The sequence below is a fragment of the Cataglyphis hispanica genome, chromosome 7, assembly GCF_021464435.1.
Source record: "Cataglyphis hispanica isolate Lineage 1 chromosome 7, ULB_Chis1_1.0, whole genome shotgun sequence".
NCBI lineage: Eukaryota > Metazoa > Arthropoda > Insecta > Hymenoptera > Formicidae > Cataglyphis > Cataglyphis hispanica.
This window is the reverse complement of record NC_065960.1, coordinates 5,047,865-5,071,375: the sequence shown is the minus strand read 5'-3', so window position 1 is coordinate 5,071,375 and position 23,511 is coordinate 5,047,865. Positions and strand designations below refer to the sequence as shown.

At 39.5% G+C, this 23,511-nt stretch overlaps 1 protein-coding gene across 11 annotated transcripts in view; it reads left to right on the top strand.

Moving 5' to 3' along the window:
* Positions 1-23,511, top strand: part of LOC126850793 (potassium voltage-gated channel subfamily H member 6) — a 98,695-nt gene that overhangs the window by 9,656 nt on the left and 65,528 nt on the right. For all 11 annotated transcript variants that reach the window (XM_050594118.1, XM_050594110.1, XM_050594111.1 and 8 more), the window contains 2 exons: positions 8,351-8,581; positions 23,163-23,321. In XM_050594118.1, coding sequence (XP_050450075.1) covers positions 8,452-8,581; positions 23,163-23,321 — 289 coding nt within the window. In that variant the 5' untranslated portion in view covers positions 8,351-8,451. The remainder of the gene's footprint in view (positions 1-8,350; positions 8,582-23,162; positions 23,322-23,511) is intronic.

Sequence of the window (23,511 nt, the reverse complement as noted above, 5' to 3'; positions counted from 1 at the left end):
GTGTGTGTGTGTGTGTGTGTGTGTGTGTGATTTTTCATCTCCGGGCATCTCGGAAAGATTTACATAGCGCAAGGTAGCGGACTGATTTATCAAATCGTGCGGATCCAGGGTCGATTAAAGATCGCGCGAGACCTCGACAGTCTCGCGGGTGACCTACTTTTTTGTATTATGCCTCTCGAAAATCGCACAAAGAAACGAGTGCTACAGTCACGCGCGGCTTCTCCCCTGCGGCAGAGAACGCGGAGGGAAAGTTTCCGCCGATGACAATGACTCCGGCGAGTTGACGGAAATCACAACGAATTGCCGGCGGATTCGCGCGATCTCGCTCACGATTTCCGTCGCGTGACGAGCGTATGTACGCGCGTGTAAATTCGTCCAGAAACTTTGGACAGTCGCCAGGATGGATATTTAAAATTCTCCTCGAGAAACATCCGCCAGATTCTTTTTTTCCACGGGTGTCAATGATTTGCGATGACAACTATTCCGTACAGATACTTTCCCCGATGAACTTGAAGACGACAATCTGTCAGCGCACATATATGTACGAGCGCGAAAATTCCATGTTGTTTTAATTTCTCGTATTAAAATTGTCTATATATATCTCTATCATTTACTACTTCATTCCCGATGACCTTACTATCAAGATGCTGATGAATATGTAACCACTTGGCTGAGGCGCGTGGACGCCGTCGATCTCGGGGTCGAGGTTAGTAAAAAATAGCTCAAAGATAAAACAAAATAAGATTGTTGAATATATATTTACACTGACCGTTTTCTAGTGACAAGAATAAAATATTTTAAAATATAGAAAAATTATATAATCGCGTAGACATATTTCTAATCCCAATTGAGGGATTGCTGCGTCCACGTGACAAACATATGTTGTGTATGTCACGATGAATTTTGAACGACAGATAAATCACCGGATTTGTCGTCGACCGCCGCCGAATGGTTCGCATATTTTCGCGATGCGAGATTTTTTATATTCTGGCAAAAAACAAAGGTCTACGCGGACTTGTAGAATGGCACGCATGTGTCGAACTTGGCACATAAAGTTCAATCAGACATGCCAATTTTCTGATCTTCAAATACACGTCAAAAATCGCTTTTACTCGGCGTTTGAAAAAATTCAGAGCGTAGCGAAAGATATTTCCGCATTGAAAATAAACTTAAAGGAAAGTGAGAACTTTCAGACTTGTTAAGTGTTAAAAAGATGTTTTTCTGTAAAATACTGCGTGGAAATGAGATGTTGGCTTATTTATCGCACGCTTTTTCTGACCCGCACCGCATCGCCGTCTTGTAATAATGACACCATTAAACACTGACGTTGTTTAATTTGGCACTAACGCGTACGAGATTTTATTTTCAAGAGTTTCTGCTCGTGTGTCACGGACATATGTGAAAATATGTCTCGCAGACGGCTAATGAAATAAATTATTGCACCTACATTGACTTTATGATTTCTTTTGTGTAACGTCTCTCGCTGCTACCAGATGGATCAATCGTTTATTTTATTCGATCGTGCGAGAGGCGTGGAAAAGATCATTAATTTCGGTATATTTCCTTTTACCAGCGGGATCCAACAGCTTTGAAGATTGCGTTAGTACGAATGTGCAGCGGCGTAGCAAATGCTGTTGCGTATCATGCAGTTTTTTTCGTGAATATTAAAAAATTAACCATTTCGCTGTCACTATATATTTGAAGATATCAATCATCATATCATATATGCGACAGTATTTAAGAATGCTCAGAAGATACATTATATTATATTTATATAATTAAACATAATTATTTAATTAAGAAGTCACGGAAAAGATTGTTCGTCAAATGTATAAAGTTTCTATTTGTGAAGGAATTTTGCAATTATATCTCATTATACATTCCGGAAATGCGCTCAAAGATTTTAAATCTTGGAAATTAGCTGGCATATGCTATTACGTTCGTGGATTTGCATTTACCAGAAACGCTGCGATTCATATTAACGAGTTGCTTTGATGTCATCGAATCGCTTGGATGTACCTTAATTATGGCACTCTCGGCGATTCGCTTGCAATTTCGAAGTCAAGTTTCGTGTTCAAGATCGCCAGGTTTATTATTTTTCGCCGCGATTTCCTTTGAATCGCGTCCATCAACCTTGTACGCACTTTTGGAGCCATCGCTAATAAAAATTATTATTTTACTCGCGCGAGATGCATCTCTGTATTTTTATCGAATACCAAAAAAACGCTCCCTGCGGTTTTTATTTTCCTTGAAGAAAAGTCGTGGATTTAATACTATTGTTATCGTTGTATATCGATGGTATTCGCGATTCTCCGCGAATCAAAATAAACCCGTTTCCGCATCAAGTGGATTCGTATGTTTAACTCGAATCTTGAATCAATTTTATGCACATACGTTGGTAAGATATTATGGACGATAAATGTGCTGATTATTGCATTAAAATACAATGATTTACGTGATATTTGTTGAAGTTAAAACCGTTAATGTTATGCTACACCGAATCAACATTGATACATGTTCCCTTCGTTAAATGCTAAGATCATTTGAAGTTTCTTGCCTAATGACGCAGTCGCCCAAAATATTCCGATGGCTGAGTTACATCTCGCAGATCTTAAAGTTGTCGTTCTTTCGTAGAACTTCTATTTTCTTCTGTGCCGCGAGCTTATAGCGCAAATGCGTTCTTGGCACCGAGTACGAGTTGCATTCTTCGTCGGTGTCCCCCCACGAACGGAAGAACTTGACAAAACACAACGATGAGTAACGATATGAAGAGGAAAAAAGTGGCGACTAGTCGAGAAGACATACACACACACACATCGATTACTTGTTCGACTAAGACTGTGTCTTGAAACATTCATACGCTCACATAAATGCATGATTTAAATTTTGCTCCATTATTACATTCAAGATTATGTCTTTAATCAATGTTAATTTTTTTAAATGTTTGAATTTAAATATATAAATATATAAAATTACATTCTTAAATTCCTTAAGCGTAGAATCTTAGAATAATTTATATTTATATTTTTATTTATTATATTTTTTATCATATATTATTTTATTATATATTTATTTTTAATATCTCGAAAGTTATTAGTATCGCGATAAATATGAAGAAAAAAAAATCGACTTTAATTGGATCAATCGAGAATTGATTATGAAAAATAAAACGTTGCAAGAGAGAAACACAATACGCAAGTCGTTCACGATCAAATTAGCAGTTCAAAGAGACAAGGGCGGTCAGTACGTTGAATGACGAAGTAACTTAGCTGAGTGACATCCTTGGCAAAGGGCCACAACAGCCCTGCCGTCGAGATGCGAACTCGGCGAATTCTATTTCTAATCTACGACCGATAAAATTGCCGGGTAAAAAGAGGTCTTACATCTAGGTGGTCCCCGTTTACGCTGTTACTCTGACGCCTCTTCGCCGCTTGTTCCTCTTTAAACTCGACTCATTGAAGCGATTTTTGTCACGCGAGGATTTTTATCGGCGAGATTTTATCGCGAGAGTTTCACCGATGCATCGTAGATTTTTCTCGCGATCCCTTTATAGTCGCGGAAAAGCCTCGGTAAGGGTCGAATGAGAGAAAATGCTATTTGAGTCGGGGATAGGATAGAATTGAAGCTGCAAGCTCGGAAAATCGTAAGCGGGGGATATTGCATCAACGATAATGCGAAGCGTTACATTTGTAATAGCGAAAATGTAATTCATTATCGCAAAGTGCTTCATTAATTACATCCGCGCGTGCGAATTTGAAAGTATAAGCATTGGCGAACTATATATTCAGCACACGTCGGAGTTTTACCCGTGATAATGAGCGAAATACGATGCGAAACAGAGCGGGCATCTAGATACCTTTTTACAGCAACTAAAAATTTCGTTTATTTTATCATATTGTCGCGTTACATAACAAATTATATTATGTCCTATTACTTTTACTTGTTTTTAATAAAATAAAAAAAATTTTATAACATTCTATAAAATAGAAAAATAAAAATTTCTAATATAAACAAAATTAAATGTAGGCCAGCATCATAGTCTCCCCCAGAACTTAAAGTTCAGACATCCCTTTGATAGAATAATCATATCTGCGAACTTATGATTGCCTTTGCAATTTCATCGCATTATGCAAGAAAAATGTAAATGATCAATCTCGCCTACGTGGCAGCGAACAATGTTTCTCCATTAGTTGCAACTGAATTAAAATTGTTGCTCGTGTGGGAAGAGAGAGAGAGAAAGAGATGCTGCACTAACTTCTATTTCTGTGTAACGTTTTTCTCGGCAGTCATAAATTCTTTATCCAGATCATTCGACGGCAGATGCATCTGGCGCTCTAGATTTATCGGAAAAATAAAATAGTACTGTTGCAAAATTATTGGATATAAAATTAAAAACATATATATATATATATATATATATATATATATATATATATATATATATATTATTGCGTCACCCACATCCGTGTAAAAGTTATGATTGAAGAATGGAGGCAAGAGATACAACGACGTGATATACGTATAATGATTAATTTTTGATATTGAAAGGTCTTTAATTGAGACGTGTTGATAATAACGATTATCGAAGAATTTCTTGAGTGGCACGAAATCAAAATTGCACGTTGAGTAGCATTTCGGTGTAACGTAATACCGTGTCGTAATCTCGCGCAAGCATCGACTAAGAGAGCCCAGTCACGCAATATTCAAAATGATGGCATTCGCAAACGCGCTTCTTAATGTTAATTAATTTTATCATGTGCTATGTCACGATCGCTTTTGCGAAGAAATGAAGTACGATTGATGTAAAAGAGAAAGAGAGAGAGAAACGCGAGCAATAATTAATCCGCTCGGATATCTTTAATCGTAAATGATCTAATCAAGACTATAACCTTGTAATCGTTATGTCCCATCTACATTTAGAAAGAGTATCATATCTCTGTTTAATTATTAACACGATAAGATATTCTATATTAAGTTTATCTTTCCACGTGGCGGAAATTAAATGATTAATCATATAGGTGAGAAATTTATATTTCCCGAATTAAATTATTATATAGGGTAGTATCAAACGTTCCGGTCAAATTTTGAAAATTTATAGGAAATTTAATTTTGAACATAAAGTTTCCTATAAGCATGGATCGAAAAAAGAAATTCCTTAAAAAGTTAGCGCCCAAAAACTTTTGAAATCACAGTTATTTTATACATTTTTACAAATATTAGGGAAAGTATGTGTTTTTTTATATAAAGTACCGAAATAAAAGTTGTATTATAGAGTTTCATAGGTTTTGAGATAATCAGTTTTAAATGTACAAAATAAATATTTTTTCGACTGTTGACGGTAGAGCTTTTTAAAAATGCTCTTCATTAATACTATTATGACTTTAGCTAATTTTTTATGTTTAGCTTGCTTATTCCACTAAAAAAAAATTTACTTTTTTGCATTATTTAAATCAATCACTAACTGGAAGGTGAAAGAAAGAGCAGAAGGTGAAAAGAAAATAAAATAAAAAGAAAATGAAACTTGATAAACTTTTTGGAAAAAATTAATAAAAAATAAAAATCTTTTTTTTCATAAAAAATAAAATAACTCTTCCTTTTAAATTAAAATAGTACTGTAGAATATTTTCAAAATGAAAAGTATTTTTAAAAAGCTTTACCGTTGATAGCCAAAATAATACTTTTTTGTACATTTGAAATAAATATCTCAAAACCTATGGAACATAACTACAATCATTTTGATCATTTATCATCTCATTTAAAAAATAATTTTTCTTGTTTCTTTTTTTTTGTTCAGAATTATTTAAATTTCCTATAAAACCTTAAAGTCTGGCCGGAACAATGGGGCTCACCTTGTATACGCACATGCGATATATCATCTAGAAAATTATTTTACTATTATCTTTTTTATGAAGTGAGGGAAGGTATATCTTATTTAAAAATATATCTTATTTAAAAATAATTATATCTTATTTAAAAATAATTTCTCACGCAGCGTATCACATAAACAAGCACATACACACGCTATATTATGCAATCTGTGATATTAATAATTATTACGTTCCTGCGTATATGTGCATGTTTGAATTGGCGCGAGAATATTAAAACTTACTTAATCGAAATTAATTACACTACGTTTCGCAATAATTGATTAATCCGCGTTGGTAGTTGAATTTATTGCTGCGATGATTACGCCACGTTGTTACGGCAAACGACAGAGTAGAGTCAATCTCCGGAGTAATTCAATAAGACGTAATCCATAGCGGCAACACGCGGCACAGAGGGAAGGCAGTCACGCGATATGCAAGGTGATGTTGTTCCGGACATCCGACGGCCAATGATTAATCTTATATACGTTCCGCATACCGCGCGCGCGTACCGTCGTATTTTCAATTTCGGCTTCATTAAACCCAATTGTCCTTCGCAGAATGCTCAGGTACGTAACGCGGTGGAATATGAGGGCACGGTGGCGGCCGTGGCACGCAAAGCAGTTGCGACGCTCGGAGCGACTGACATTTCTCCTGGATTCTGGTGCGCCATAACGCCGGCCTCTTGAAATGCACTTGAAAACGGTCGCGCGTATTAATATCTCGATCGCGCGCTCTACGCGCATACACTCGGCGAGATATTCGAACGAGCGGGAATATCCGTTCTCTTCTCCCCCAACAAACGTCAACCGCGACGACCGCGACTATCCGCGGCTCGGCAAACAGCGCGCTGCCTCTAATTAATTAATTCCGTAACGAAATGCGACTGCGCGAGAAGAATTACCGTGTACGCGGAGAGAAAATGTGCTTATCTCGTTAAAATAGAACATTTCTGCGGCCAAGTGAATTTTTCGTGCAGTCTCGCGTATCCGTGAGTCATTATTTCTCGCGTTCTTGGCTCGACTATCTTCCTATAGAACATTACCACTCGTTTTCGTTTCTTCTCATCATGATTTATAAGAATTTCTTTTCTCACTAGCGATCTTGCGTGTTAGATTGTGAGGCGAGATGAAATATATATGCATTCTTTTTTTTTTTCTTTTTTTTTTACACGCGTAGAGAAAAAAATTCAAACTCCGAAAGATTTGTACGCCGCGTCTGTCGAGTCGCGGTCTTTTTCCACTTCAACATTGTCTACTCGCGTTGTTGACCAACAGAAGGCCCCGGGCGCATCTCTTGAAAGCGATTCATCTACGTAGAATGTCATTTGCGAAGCATAACAGCCTCGAGTGAGTCACATGCATTCGATATAAATTCTTGGAATGACCGACAGTGTCGGGCGTCGTCGGCGGTGGCGACGGCGGCGGCGGCGTCGCCAGCTGACTCGTGCCGCACTCCAATCTTGTCAACAGGAAATAAAGTCGATTTCAACCTAAAGCACGATTATATTGAAAGACGCGATGGCGATTCCAAACACTTATGCGGCTAAAGTATCCAGTGTCGGATAATTCGCGTTCCTCTTGACGAGGCACGTAGAGGGTAATAAAAAGAGAGAGAGAGAGAAAAAGAGAGCATGCCGTCTCGAGAAGCCGGCTTACAGTCGCGTGGCAGACGGCTTTAATGGCCGCGGCACAGAAATATTTTATGGTGGTTCACTTTGAGGCTGTGGCCGGATTTAGGACGAAGGTCACCGCGCTTGGAGCGAATTTTAGCGATTTCGCCATCCGCGCGTTGCCAGGACGATCGCGAATCTCTGGAATATCCACGGGAGCGATCGACCAGACGTACGACCGGTCGTATATTCATATTTTGTTATTGCGTCAGCAAGGAGAAATGACGCGTGAAATTTTCGTACAGGCGCGCGCGTTGCGATAAATCCGTTTCGCTCGCTATACGATGGAACGGGCTTGCAAGAGCTGCCGGAAGCGTTTACCCAAACGAGAAAAATGATATTGGGAAAAGGGAAAAACAATGTGGTTATATTCCTTAGAATTGGGTATCATCCGTGACTGTCTGAAAGTATAGATATACGCGTACGTAGGCGAAATGGCAGAGCTCGCGTTAATTTGCGACCTCATGCATGAGCGATCACAGAGAGTAAATATAAATGCGCAGGACGCTACCGGATTTATTGTTAACGAGCGTAGCGTCCATCTTATATTGTAGGCTTACGGTGAATCTGGTTAAATTTAGATATTCCCAGAATACGTCGTAGCTACGTATCTTAATGAGCTATTGAAGTCTCGGCGGATTTAACGAAGCGTGCGCGACCGTCGCTATTATTAGGCAACCGAAATACCACGTGTTTGCTTTTCCCTTTCGGAATCTCATTATATAGGTTGAAAAAACAAGACCAATATTCGTCAAGAACGACGAGGCGTAGGTAGGTCGTTTAAACTGATCGTCCTCTACTTGCTCCGTTGCAGATCGAAGCTTTTTAGTGGCGAATGCGCAACAGGGACTATGCCACATTATCTACTGCTCGGACGGTTTCTGCCGGCTGACGGGTTTCTCAAGGGCCGAGGTGATGCAGCGTCCGGCGGTCTGCGACTTCCTCCATGGACCAATGACGTCACCGCACGCGGTCGCGGCCCTGCGAGAAGCCCTCGCCGCTGGCGTCGAAAAGCACTTCGAGATCCTTTACTACAGAAAGGACGGTGAGTAATGATCTGTCAATTAGTCACTTAATCGCCGGCAGCCGAAAATTATCCCTTTATCTCGCCACCATATTCGCTATATCGCGATAATTAAAAATATCGAATTATGAGAATAACGAGACGGCCCATCTGGATTGTGTAAATTTTTCCGATATACTTAAATGTTGACTATATGACAAAGGATACAGCTTATGTACGGATACATAAGCGTGTAAATAAAAATACTTGGAGTCGCGCCTTTTAACTTTTCACTTGATATATGACAGTTCAATTGTACGTTTGTCATGCATGCATAATGTACGGTGATGTGTTTAAAACGGTATTGTCCTTGCGCGTGTTTTTACATGTTGAAAAGAAGATACGTGGAGAAGGGAACATACTTCAACCTAAAAATCGTTTCCGCGAAATCCGGATACTCTTAATTTCTCGTCGTTTGAATTTCACATTGTTTTAATGGCAATATTTTTGCGCCTACCGGATAATGTCACAGAGACGCCTTGCACGTTTCCGTCGTGGTACTGGCCGTGATAAACACAAAGTGTCGCATTAGCTTTACGGTTATCGCCGGCGGAAATAAATCAATATAACGCGTTGTCGCACGTAGAGATTTATCGGCCGCTAGTAGGAAAGTCGCAAATGTAGTAGGCATCTTTCATCGCGCCGTCCTCTATCCCGGATCTCTTTCTTCCAAGATAGGTGTTATTAGAAAATTATTACAAAAACGTCCTTTAATATCCTTAAATTGAATTCAAATTGCTGAGTTTGATGATAAAATATTACTTTCTTTCACACACGATTATTTTTAAAACGATTTTAATGTTGATTTTTAATGCTTCATTTTATACTTATTTTTATAATACTAATTTTTTGTATACGATTACGTGTTGAACCTGTGTATTTATCCGGGAGCTTCTTCCTTCGGAGCAAATCAGCTACGAGACTTTTTCACGTGCAAGACGGATGTCAAGAGCTCCGTTATTTGGAGCAAAAAGATTGAATTTGTTCGCAAGCCAGTGGTTACTTGGAACTCGATTTTGCCGTAGTGTCTGACCTTAAGCCGCGGTGAAATCAATAGTCAGCACTGTATAATTTATCATAGTCATAGTGCAGAACCTCCCACTTCTCAAGTGCCGTCATGTAGATTCATACAGCTAGCTTAACTTTTTCCGGATTTTTCGAGCGATATTTTTATGAAAAAGAAAATAACGAACTCTTTTCCATTCCATGAACAAAAAAATCAGTGCCGCGAAAGTTTCTTTTTTTTACTTTAAAGAAAACGTGCAGGGACACACAATCAGCGTAATAATAACGCAGTCATCCTTATGTAGTAGATAATTATCTATCGGTGATCAATTAACAAAGCACGTAATTGTTACTTTTACTCGAGTTAATGACTGCTGCGACAGCGCAATTAGCACAAACGTGTTCCCATCTCTCCTCTCGTGCTTCTCAGCGTCGCGCTGACGCTGCAACAGAATGAAAAGATCGCCTACTTTCCCGGTGTTTTTCTCTCTTGGGCACAAGAGACGAGCGGGCACTTCGCTCCGCTGCGCGAGACGCGTTAATTAAGAGGCTTAATTAAATCTCGCACTACACAGAGAGAGCAGGAGTGTCGATGGAATGAAAGGCGCGAGGAGCAGCCTGCACTTGACACTTGCCGGGGCGAAAACACGGCGAATGTTAGCGTAGGAGATTCGTGGAATAGTTAGATGCCCCCGGTGATTCCTACCCTTTGTTGAAATAACAAACTCTCGTTCTCTTCGCAGAGCGTCTGCGTATCATGTAACGTTGACGGCCACTCCGCAAGCCGAAGGAGAATATATACGATAATTTCTGTGAAAAGTCTGCTGGAAAAATAGGACACTCGCTCGAGATATCCGGGCGATTTTCCAATCGTAGTTATGTAATTCGAGGTTACGTAAATCTCGTGTATTTTTATTTTGGCGTTATTTATCTTTGATTGATTTGTGTTGCTTTCGGAAATATAATGCAATTTTAAGGCGGATTATTTCTCTCTTTACGATTATGTTTTCCTCCAATATGTGGGATGAATAAATAAAGCCAATCGCGGGGAGGATTAAAACTATCGAATTGTTTACCGCATCGATCGTCGTTTTGCATTTGGCTCGAGGGAATCGATTTATGAAACATGGAAAGAGTATCTTCATGAGAGTTAGCGCGAACTTTATAACGCGCGGCCTTGCATGGGGACTCTTATACACCTACCTCTTATATCTACCTATATTGATGCAGTTGCCGGCATAGAAAATTAATCAATGGACTGTGTCAAGTTTCGAACTATGATTGCGCTATGCATTAGATACGACTGCAGTTGGCTAATTATGCGAAACTTTTAACGATTGAATTGTAGCGTCACAATATTTATAAAGTTTAAAATTATGAGAAGAGTAAAAAGAAATATTTGCAATATTTTTAAAAGGTAAACAAATTTTAAAACGTAAATTAAGTTAAAAATTAAAATCCATTAATTAAAACATTTAGATGTTAAAGCAAAAAAAGTAAAGTGCTGGGCGCAAATAACAGTTATAATTGTTAAAAATACGAACGATAAATTCATAAATGCGTGATGGCGTCATGAAGAAATACGTAGCTGCATTTCTTTTCATTGATAGTTCATTAAGATAAATAGCGCAATCGCGAAGAGATAAATCGCGACTGTAACGAATCCGAGATGAAAATATAATTGGTAATCATTGACGGACTCGCTTTTCGCGTATATATGACGCGGAAAAAAATTTTTATCCAAATTAAAAGAACGATTATTAATAGTCCCGGGTTGCGAAAACTGCAGATAGATAAGAGCGAGTGTATATCAATTATCCTGTCATAGACATGTTCGTTAACGCTAGCCCTTTCGCGTTTAATGGAGCGAACCTGTCAAAGGTAAAGAGACATCTCTGACAAATCGTTTTCATTTCGACGAGGAAACTTTCTAGTAACGATTGTTAAATTAACTTATAGTTTTCCAAAATCGTATCGATTAATTTAATATACACGAAAGAATATTTAATTTTATTTTTATTAATTTTCAATCCTTTAATTCACGATATCTCGATATTTTTCTACAGAAATAATAAAAATTTCAAATTGACTGAAAAATCTTTTGCGTTAAATCTGGTCTGTTTTTTTTTTTCCAAAGCGTGTATATACGAAAAGATTTAAACACAATTTGATTTAAATTCCACGCATTAAAGCTCGATTTTCCACAAATCCGTATCATCTCAGGCTAAATAGCGGAATCAATCAAACGCGTAATTATGTCACCATGGATATTCATCCATCTCTCTATCTCTGTCTCTGTTTCTCTCTGTTTCTCTCTCTCTCTCTCTCTCTCTCTCTCTCTCTTCCTCCGTTCCGCTCGATTTCTCTTGTTCATCTCTCCTCTTGTGCAAGGGCCATTTCGCGCGAACGCCTCCTTCAGAAAAGCTCTCCCACGTAGTTACGCAACGCGCGGCTCGCGGCCGCGAGGACGGCGTGTTTTGAGGCGTCCAAAAATAGCCCCGTGCTCGTATTCCAACTCCTTCTCTCGTTCCTAAAACACCTGCCTGCCCTCCCCGCCCGTTGTACCCTCTTTTCGCGTGTGTCTCTCCTTCTCCCACACGACGACGTTACCGTTTAGTCAATGACATCACGGAACGGCGCACCGACTCTCTCTCTCTCTCTCCCTCCTTCCCTCCCTCCCTTCCACCCGCGCGCGCCTTTGGTCCATCGCCGGTGGCGTTTACCACGTGTGACGTCATGACAACCTACCCTACCCCTCCATCACCCTATCCCCTTCCACTGAACGCCATCGGCAGCGACGATAGCTGTAAGCTCGGGCACGGGCCACAAAGCTCTCTGTGGCGTCACAGGACAACGACCCGGTGGTGACTGGCGTTCGTGGCGTTCGCACCATGGCCGGTCGGTCGATTGGCTCCTGTACGGCCCGCGGCTGCAGACCCGCGGCACGATTTCGAAAGCATCGCCGGGGAAAACGGCCGGCCGGCACGACGGCACCACCTAAGATGCGAGCTTGCAGTCTTCGCGGCGGCAGCGAGCCAAGCTTTTGCTTATGCTTGGACCGTTCGATCGCGCGAGATGTTGGAGTGACTTTTCGGCAGATTCATCGAGCTTGCGGTTCTCTCGGTGCGTTTCGTCGCGTAAAATAGTGGATGTATCGAATGGTTCATGAAAAATTGTTGCGGAGGGATTAAAAATAAATTTTTATAATTATTAGAAAGGCAGGCTTGATTAAATTACGGCAAACAAAGAAACTGCTATTGTGATTACGTGGTGCACGTATATGATTGGCGAAATGACGCAATTTTTTGATTCGCTGATATAGCTTGCAATTTTCAATACGCTGAAAAGCACTAGCGTAATAATTTTAATGTACCACATCATGAACTGCTAAAAGCAAAATTAAAGAACATTTTTTTTCTATTTTTTACATAATTTCTCAGAAATTTAAAAAGATTATATATGACGTAAATGTAGAAATCTGATTATTACTCTCTGCGTGTGATGATAATGTGATTATCTACCTAAGGAAATAAGAGTGTGATATTACGTTCTTTTTTCCGGCACGTGCAAACTATAATTACAGTTGTTTCTTTGTCTACTGAGAATATGCGCACACGGAATAGAGTGGAACGAAAATCTCAAAGTAGCATTTTTTATGCTTTAAATACGCCTCGCTATTATTTTACAAAATCGCGATTTCCCTTTGAAAAGTGTCAACGTATTTGGCGCGAATGCGCAATTTCGCGCACTGCGTTCTAATCCATTTGGTGAAGAAATTCCACGAGTCGCAAACAGAGTTTCCGATATCGATTTCGCGGCTGCGCGTCGGGATAAAACTCGTACTCTGGAAAAATCTATATCGATTTTCAGCGCAAACTGTAAAATGTTTAAAACTTTGATTCTTTCACAACTATCATCACAATTATCCTATTATTATGAGTAGGCTATCATTATATAAAATCTCTCAATATGCAAGTCGAACTAAATATCTTAATTATAAAGACATTAATTTTATAATTCGAAGAGATAAATAACTATTTTTTTTTTTTTGAAAAATCTGTTATAATGGGATCACACAACATTATTATATTGAGATGAATAAAAATTCCTCCACGCTTATCTACGAATATTACCTGTTGAATTTTCACGAAAGTCACGTAAGCACGACCGCAATTTCAGCGTCCCGAGGGAGCGGCGCGATGCGAATAGCGCGGGATCTGCTTGTGAATCTTTTATATTACGCCGGCGAAACTGTAAGCTCGATCGCGCCTCCGACAAGAGACTCATACGTCCTCGGGATCGCTATAGAGATTCCGCCTTCCTCGCGAAATCGATTTCCGGCCTGTTCATGCGAGGCTTCCCTCAATTCCGCCGGGAATTGGCGCGAATAAGAACGAGCGATGAGCTGCGACGCGGAGAACCCGGAAGAGGAACAGGAATGGATTCCCGCGAAATTGTAGGTTTAATTTACTTACTCTCTTAATATAATTAACGTTATATTTTATACCGCTCTTCCTACACTTTTTTCCTAGAACGCTTCAAATATATTTCGCCACCGTCGCGGCCGTAACATTGCGAAAGTGAAATTAGATTCTTCTTCGTGCGATTGTGTCGAGGAAATTTTAGGCAATTAAGAAAAATTCATGTCAAGAAAATTTATGAAAAATTTATTTTGTTAATTTTTGTCTCGCGATTCACATACATCGGGATAAGATTATTCAAACCATAATGTAATTTCTTCGAGCATTAGATTCTAATAACAGCTAATAAGATATAATATTGCAAGAAAATATATTTAAAATAAAATATTTACATTTCTCTTTCTCTCTTAAATTTTGTAAGTCAACTTTAGTTTTATTTGGGGCTACATTCTAGTTTTTCTGCTCGCCCACCGGTTCCCTTTATTTATACATCATAATACATATATTTGACGAGAAGGTCACGGTTACTTCTCTCAATGTATATTTTTACTACACAAACGCGTAATTAATATTCATCACCGGGCGTCAAAATATCTCGCGACGCTAGCAAAAAAAGTCCCAGCTTCCCGGACTTTCCCCATCAGTTGTGGTATTCCCGCGAATCCGTATGGCAGAATAAGTCTTTCGTAGAATCGAGTTGCCAACATCATCCTCGTGATTTACGAAGCTTCTCTGACAGGAGCTCGATGTAACGAGCTTTATTGAGCTTTGCTATCTCCGCGAGTCGACAAAATTCCGACGTCTCGTAAATTTTTGTCATACCGAGTATCTCATATCGAGAGCCTCAAGGTTCTCCCTTTCATACATTTTTTGATTTTAAATCGCGACTCTGTTTGAAAAATTCATCATGCTTTCTCTTTGTTCGGATCCAGTCAACGAAGAAATACATTCTGTTATTCTAAAGAGGGGATGGCAGTTATGAATTTAAAGTAGCTTACCGTCTAAGATTTTTTTGTAAGGTTTCTGAGAAGCGAGAGCGTGGCTTTAATAATATCTTATTACATTTCGATGATTATATTCGAAATTATAATAGAAATCCTCTGCGCAGTCTATTGATATACGAAATAGAATGCAATAATGCTCCACGCATTGTGTCAATAATAATTTATCACGGAGGTAATACGTGAAACCTATAATTCAAAATGTATTAGAAACTTTATTAAATATTACTCGATTTATAGCATTAACCGCAACTGGGAGGCAAACATCCGATATTGTTAAAATATTTTATGAACCACTTTTGGATCTCTCTCAAGGAGATATCGAGCGTGCATTTTTTATCTCATCTTCATTATTAATCTCGAAATGTTGCGTTTAATTTTATCACATTTAAAGATCCATTCCTTTCATAAGGGAGAGGCCGGAATCACACTGTTTTCCGCACGACGAAATTAGTCCGTGTCTGGAAAGAAGCTCGTTCAATCGCGCTGACAATCGTCTAAAGATCGTTATTTCGAAAGAAAATGACTCCTATTCATATATTATTCGAGCGAAAAGAGCCACGTGTGCATCTATCATAGGCGAAATTAGTCTTGCCGACAGCGTCGTCTGCTACTTTCGAGATCATTCTGAAAGAACTCTTCGCGTGCACGGTCGAAGGTAACGAGAAAATAGAGAAACCGAACTGTTGTATTCTCGTCTCGCAGCAAGCAACAGACGCGTTCGTCGACGAGAGACGAAAGTTTGATACAATATTTGTTTGCTCCGCAGATAGTTTGACGCTAACTCAATCCTCGAGAGAATGACGGCTATTTCTGCGAATTGCTTCAATAATTTCGAAGAGCAGACAAATGTCAAAATATTGTTCTGCCATTTACCTTCGCGCAAACGGATTTTGTTCTTTATAAAAGATTAAATGTAACAAAATTAAGGAAACGAATTTACGAGTGCTTCAGACAAAAATGCTCGACTACATAAACGCGTGTGTGTGTGTCTATCTAATATACCGCGATGTTAATGTGTCAAAATTAATGATGCGCATTCCGTCGTTTATGATGATGTTATTCCGATGTAAATAGATTCTATGCAAATAGATTCGAATCTTTGGGCGATGAATGCAAGTCAAGTGGGACATTCTCGACGTTCTTACATCCGATCTCTAAGGCTTGTGTGTTCCAAAATTATTACATTCCTGGGTTATGATTAAACTGCCTAAGCTCTAACCCTGACCGCAAGTGGACGAAAATATCTTTTCAACAAAGTATGCGACATTCTGGCGCATAATTAAGATTGATTAATCAGAGAGAGAGAGAGAGAGAGAGAGAGAGAGAGAGAGAGAGAGAGAGGGAACTGGGAAGCCTCTATCGAATTTTATCTACGTCGTACGATGACATTTTCTTGGACGGATTGTCGGTCACGTGATCATTTCTGGCAAGTGTCACTGGTTGTCGAGCTTTCGGAGCTTGCGAGGCCAGGTCTCGAAAGCGCAGTATGAAAAGGGAGCGAATCCCGAAGAAAGAGAGGGAAAGAGAGGAAGGGCGAGAAAGATACAGCGGATGGAAAGAAGACTGAAGAGGGATGAAGGAAGAGAGGGGGTAAGATAACCGAGAAGGCAACCAGGGAGGGTGGATCAAGAAAGAGGGAAAGAGATCGCGCGTTATATTTCCGTGCATTGCTTGGCCTGCACCGTATTGGCTGCCACGTCACAGAGTCATTGCACTCCCCGTGACGTCACGGTGGTACAGCGTCATCGACCAATTGGAGGTAGCCGTTAACCTATTAACCACTCGCTCGCAATGCGGTATCCTGACCCGACTGGTTGTCCACCAAGTGTCTCTTCAACCACCAGCACACACATACACAAAATATGTCATGTAATATATATATATATATATATATATATATATATGTATGTATAATAACTGTTGGTTAGAGCTTTTCTTTGCGCATTTAATAGAGAAAAAAATATCCTTTATTGTTTATAATAAAAATAAAAATATCATACAAGATTAGATAAATTGAAATTTAAATAAATTTATAGAATATATTGTCCGCGAAAAGAAACAACTGAAAAATCGATAGAATCGATAGAAAAAAAAAATTTATTTCACATCCTTTGTCTGCGAATGTAGTATTGAAACATGAGCCAATACGATACAACGGAATATAATCTTTTAAAATCCGCAGTTACATATCGGCTGTCCAGTCACGATCGCGTATTTATGATACGAATAAAGATTAACAGGTCATCGATTCACTAGACTAAGAAGAACAAACACCTATATGGCGATTCGGGCCCCTCGCAAGGTCAGTGCGAGCCGGGGAGGGAGGGTTGAATCAGGGAAGGCCATGTGTAAATTAGTATCTCGCGTATTAAGCGTGGACTCGGACTTATTTTTGGTGGCGCGGGTGCGTCCCCGAGGAGGAGAGACGGAATTGCGGATGCTTATTTATAACGGCCGCAAATTTAGAAACTCGTTTTGTTATCTCTTCGCCGTTCTCTCTCACTGCGTATTATCAAATTCCGCCTGTTTCTTCCTATATATTGCGCATCGAGATCGGCCGGAGATACGTTTGGCCGTTGGCCAGGACTATTGTTCCATAGACTCGCCTATTTTACGTGCTCCCTGATAACCATAAATATCCGTCTCTTCGCACTTTCCTTTGTCACGGCTGTATATTTCCCCTTGTTCTCGCTCAATAGCTGCTTCTCGAGATAATTCGAAAGCATCGCTGCCAAATTTTATCTTTTTTTTCTAAATTATTTATTGTTTATTAATTATAAGTAAACGAACGAATTTGCTGATTTAATTAAATCATGTATAATAAATCAGATTTAATTAAAAAAAAAATTTGGATAAATATTCGTAAAATTGAGAATTTAGACTTTACTTGGCGATTTAAAAAATGGATATACGCGTGCTTATTGCTCTCGGTCTATTAATATCCGGAGTAGCGCTCGCGACTCTTGATCCAAGTCGAGAAAGGATTTTCTTTATTAACAATTTCGGGCGTCATAAACGACAATCCGCTGTCCGCCGGGAATGCCAACGGTGTAAGTAACAACGGCAGTTTATTACTGTCTACGCGAGGTGCTCTCGAAATAGGTGCAGACTACTGGACCCTTCTCTTTCCACCCGATGCCCGTGGACATCGGCAAACCTGTTACAGTTGTATGCGCGCGCGTATCGTTTACTCTAATATTAGCCCCGTGTATTCTTGCGATGCGTGCTGTAAATTAGCGACCGGCGCGAGCACGTGAATTAGCCAGCGTTCACGGAAATAAATCGATGCGCATCGCGACAGCTTGACGCTACGCGAGAAATTTGTCCGATTCTTTCAAGTTTAGCCGCGCGCTCTTTCGCTCCCGTCGACTATTTTCTCCGAACAGCCTGACTTGACTCCACCATAAATCAGGCCGCGATTTATTTTCCGCGGCAAAAGGGCAAGAACAAGGGACGCGAAGCTTATCGTCTCTTCGACAGGAGGCGAGGATGTCGCCTTGTAAAATTTAATGCCTCGTCGAATAAAACTCCGTATGTCCATATATTTGTCCTTGCCCGGACGAAAGATCTGTGTCTTTCATCCGAAGACGAATTCTGAATTTGTAACGCGTAATTTTTCTCTCTAATAGATTTAACGACGCAAAAGCTGGAGAAATATTTTTACAACCGAGCAACGATCCGTCTCGCGAGCCGATCGATAGGGGACGATATTTTATCAGACGGCTAGCCGACGACGACGGATTATCGGATTTATTTTTGGAGAAAAGAGTTCCGAAGATGGGATCGATGAGGGCGCGCGATCCTCTTTTATCCTTTCGGTGTCTGATCTATCCCCTCCTCCCCTCCCTCTCGTCCCCCTTTTCAGCGATACCGTGTGGGTCGAGGGTACGTTCACCCTCGGTGGGCGCATTCGTCCTTTTCTTGCGACTTTTTATTCTCCGTCAATTCGAGAGAATACGACGTTTTCCTTATTATCGGTCTAAAAGTTACACCAGGGAGGACTTAATGAGACGAGATCACTTGTGCGAAACAAAGCGAGTGGTCCTTCGGCGTCATCATTATCCTTACGGATGGCGGACGCACGCGGTCTCGGAAATTGCGCCCCGCGGACTTTTATCCGACAATGAGAAGGCTTCCTTTCTTCGTTCCTTCGCGGATTACCTCGCGTATCTCGATGAAAACTTCTTCTGCAAAGTCCGTGCCTTTGTTCTCTCCCTCGCATTTCTCGCGTGTTACAGAACTTGATTCGATTTCCTTTTGAAATTTAAGTTTCGAAGATATTTAAGAAGATTAATAAGGCTTAGTAAACTCAAGTGAATGTATAATTTCTTTTTAAATATGTATGACATTAAAAAAAAATTCCTCACAATTTAAAAATACATTATTTATCAACTTTGGAGTCACGAACTTTTTTCCGAATGTATCATCAGCTGCTTTGAAAGCGCTTTATACACAAGAAGAACTTAATGAGGTCGTCGAGTCGCGTCACGAGCCTTGATCTGCTCGCTAGTATGCTGTCGATTATTATACAACCGTCCGCAATTTCCGTTCACATTTCGAAAACGTCGAACGAAACGACGACGTGCCGGGACACGCATTGATCCGTCAACAGCAATTTGCTACGCACGGCTTTTACGATCGTCGCGGGAATTATGTCATGCCGTATATTAATTCCAACGTATTTACGATAACGAGCGACCGATAATACATATTTCATGTACCAGAGCGAATGTATGATCACATCACTCTCGAGACAATGCCTTATATAATGATATAAAACACACAAATCTTACATATTTTAAATTATATTTTCGTAAACATATAATTATATATTTTTTTTCGACGATATTTAAACAATTTTTAATATAATTTTTATATATTTTTTTATTACACATTATTTAAATTTATACCGATTTTTTTCTTGAATAGAAAATTTTCTCTTATCTTTTTTTTTTTTTATATCGAACTTGTCGAACCCTCGTGGAACTTTTCTTTCGTATCAGCTTCAGAAAAATTTTGATCGCTTTTCCGAAAGCGTGAAATTTCAAATTTATTTGGATTAGCAGCGATGCCATACGTGGGGAAGTTCCGGCACTCTATTCCGCACAAATTTATTCGATCCCCGCGCTTGCAGGGGAAACGGCTCTGCCTTTACTGTCGGGTTTTACGAGGGCGCGTGTTTTCGAAGCACCGTCCTCGTAAAATGAGCTGCCGCAGTATCTCCGGCTATGCTCGTCGTCTTCTTTTAACCCCCTTTCGCACCTATGGATCTTTAATGTCCGACCATAGTGACCATTCGGGCCGGAACTATACGAAGATAAAACATCCGTCTCTCGTCTTATCTGACGCGCCGGAGTGTTCCCAGTGATATCATTTAACCTTTTCGGTGGCATCAGCCTGCCGAAAGAAACTTTGCACTTTCCGGCACATTGTCTCTCACATTTAAACCTTTTACTTCTTTCTAATCAGAAAAAGATGATTTTGACAAATGCACAAAATTTTTTGACAGTCAGAATATATAAAACTAGCTGAAAGTATAGGGCGGTATAATACAAGCCACCTTTAGCGAGGATAATATAAATCCGATAATTCTCCCTTTAAATCATAATTATTCGCATAAAGATAAAATTGTTTTTTTTTTTTTGATAGTATTTATTTACTAAAAAAAAATAAACATTGATATTTTGTTATTTCTTTCTTAACAAACGTTTAAATTAAAAAATAAATAAATTTATATAATTACAATAAGTATTATATATCTTTTAATATAATTGTAATTATACGCTACAATACACAATAGGTTAGAAAAAAAGAAAAAGTTCATTATAGCACAGAATGACAGAAAATTCAAAGAAAAGGGAAAAAAAGAGGGGAATACTTAATGTCATTTTTTAATTTATTTTTAAATATCGCAATAATATCTTTTTTTCAGAGAATAAGAGATCGTTATCTTTAAAAGAAAATCTCTGTAGCGCGTGCAATTATTTTTTTACGATCGTGCTTGATAAGACTTACGGGATGAGCGCATTCGAAAACGATTCACTCGCATTTCAAGCGGACTTAAAAAGCCAACTATGCGTGACCCCGTGGCACGTGCATGATTACACACAGAGACAAAGAGAAATCGTGCGAGAAGGAGAAAGAGCGCTGGCGGATCAATAGGACAGCTTGTCGTGACGTTACTGAAGAAACCACACGTATCAGCTGCTTTAAGCGTTTGCATACGCGAGGTGCGAACTGTTAAATTAACAGCACGTCTGGGGCTTGCAGGGAAAAAACAGAGCTTGCTTGAAATGTTTTAATTCATTTAGTTACATGATGACATTCATACAAATCGGATTATTGAAACTACGGTAGTGTCTGAGAAAAAAATATGTGTCCTTGACGAAAAAATAATTATGTTCTATTTAAAAAATGTTGTATACTGTGATTCTAAGATGTCTCAATTTTACAGGAAAATGTCCGTTTTTTTTTTTATGCTGTGTAAGATGAGATCTATCGTGAAATATTGGATAAAAAGTCTCGAGCGTCATCCTTGACCGTGACATCGATCAAGATGCGAGGTACTCCTATGATGAAATAACAACTGTTCTATTATGAGTATTACAAAGTGACAGGTCGTGTAACATATGGATCTTATCAGAGATGTTGACACGTTGTAAGGGATGATGTTTACTATAGAATATTCAAGTGGCAATCTTTAGACAAATTTTCCGATTAGGCAAATTTTTGCAAGAGACATATATTTTTTCTTTGTGCTAGTATCTTTTGAATCTCGTCCAAGGACGCGTAAGCATCGTCGTTAATTAGTTCGCGGGGTACTCCGAATAAATCTCGTTAACACTTCGGAGAAATTATTTTCCTTCCGTGCAAGATTCTTGCCGACTTTTTTAACTGAACTTCTAGCTGAGCTCGTGACAAAGGAACTGTCCTCTTACTTTTCTATTATCTTACGTGTCTAATTTTTTGCTACTATCACGACTGCGATGACGATTTACAATTAGCAGAGATGAGTCCGCTGAAGAATGAGTTGACGAGAAATGGAAGAGATTAAATTCCAACCTTGATGATGATTTTTTTACTTAATCACACGCACCAGGAAACCGTGTTGACGTTCAGCAAGCCAGTATCGCATGTTTATATTTCTCGTGGCTGAAGTAAAAGATAAAAGATACAGTTTTTTTTTTACGAAGCTATTCTCGAACATGTTTACAACAAGTAGACACAAAGAGACTGCGTAATTAATTCCGCGTTGCAACCAGATTGGCGCGATTTGATGCAACGAGGACTTACTTCAAGCAAGCTAACACTTTTTTATGTCACATCAACAACAATATAAACTTTACGAATATATTAGCGTTGTGCTAGAACGAGACAAATTATTTGGGCGTGGTTCGGAGACTTTTATAGGAAGTTTCACAATTTTATTATCGGCTCCTTTGTCTTGCCGCACGCGTATCCGTAAGTGAAATATCACCGTCGCCGTGCAATTTACACATCGATGTCTAAGAAGCATCCAGTAAACGTCAATCTAGAATATTTATCGCGTCGCACGGTCGCTAATGGACTATGACGTTTTGTGTACGTGCCCCGGCATAAATTTCCCCGATGATTTATTCTCTCGATTTTAACACCGTTTGGTATTTCCAAATTTTATGGCCGCGCCTCCGCGACAGTCCTTGACACGCATCGAAGTGCCATCGATGTTGGCTCCCGAGTGCTGTCAAGAACTTAAGTTTTCGAGTGTAGGAAAGTTGGCGCGAGGGTAGCACTCCAGCTCTATACTTTACGAAATATAAAATTACATATAATTGCCAGAACGATTCAGTTTAAGATATTCATCAATTTTTAATTAGGAATTTATTTATTAGATGCTTGCACCGATCTCTCTTTTTACAAGATGCCGAGTTCATAAAAATGTTGTTTAAGGTTGTTTCAAATAAAAAAAAATACGATCCCTGTACACGCGGATTATTTTACAAGTAAATTAAGCCTCACACACAAGGGATCGCTCTCGAATACATTCGCCGTGTCCGTATACATGCATTTATGATGAGAGCTCGACGGGCGTGCGATCAGCGAGATGCGACCGCGAATCCCTTTCATATCTGACTTGCTAATTTCCTGTTTCAGGAACCAAGTTTCTCTGCAGCGAGGTGATAGCGCTAATAAGGAGCGAGGTGGACGACATTTGCCTACAAATCATAAACTTCGAGGACCTGAGCTCGCAGCCGCCGCCGCAGCCCGCGATCCCGCCGCCGAGTCAGGCCAACAACAGGCTCGCGACACGCTGTATGTTCCAATTTTATTCGTTCTACTTCGACTCGTCCCGATGCGAGCGCGTGTCCGAATTTTCACAAGAAAGTTTATCATCAATTTCGCCGCGATTCCAACGAAAACACCTCGCCGGTCTTTTGTGTGTCACGAGAAACTGCCAACAATCTCTCTCATAAAAAAAAAAAAATATATATATATATATATA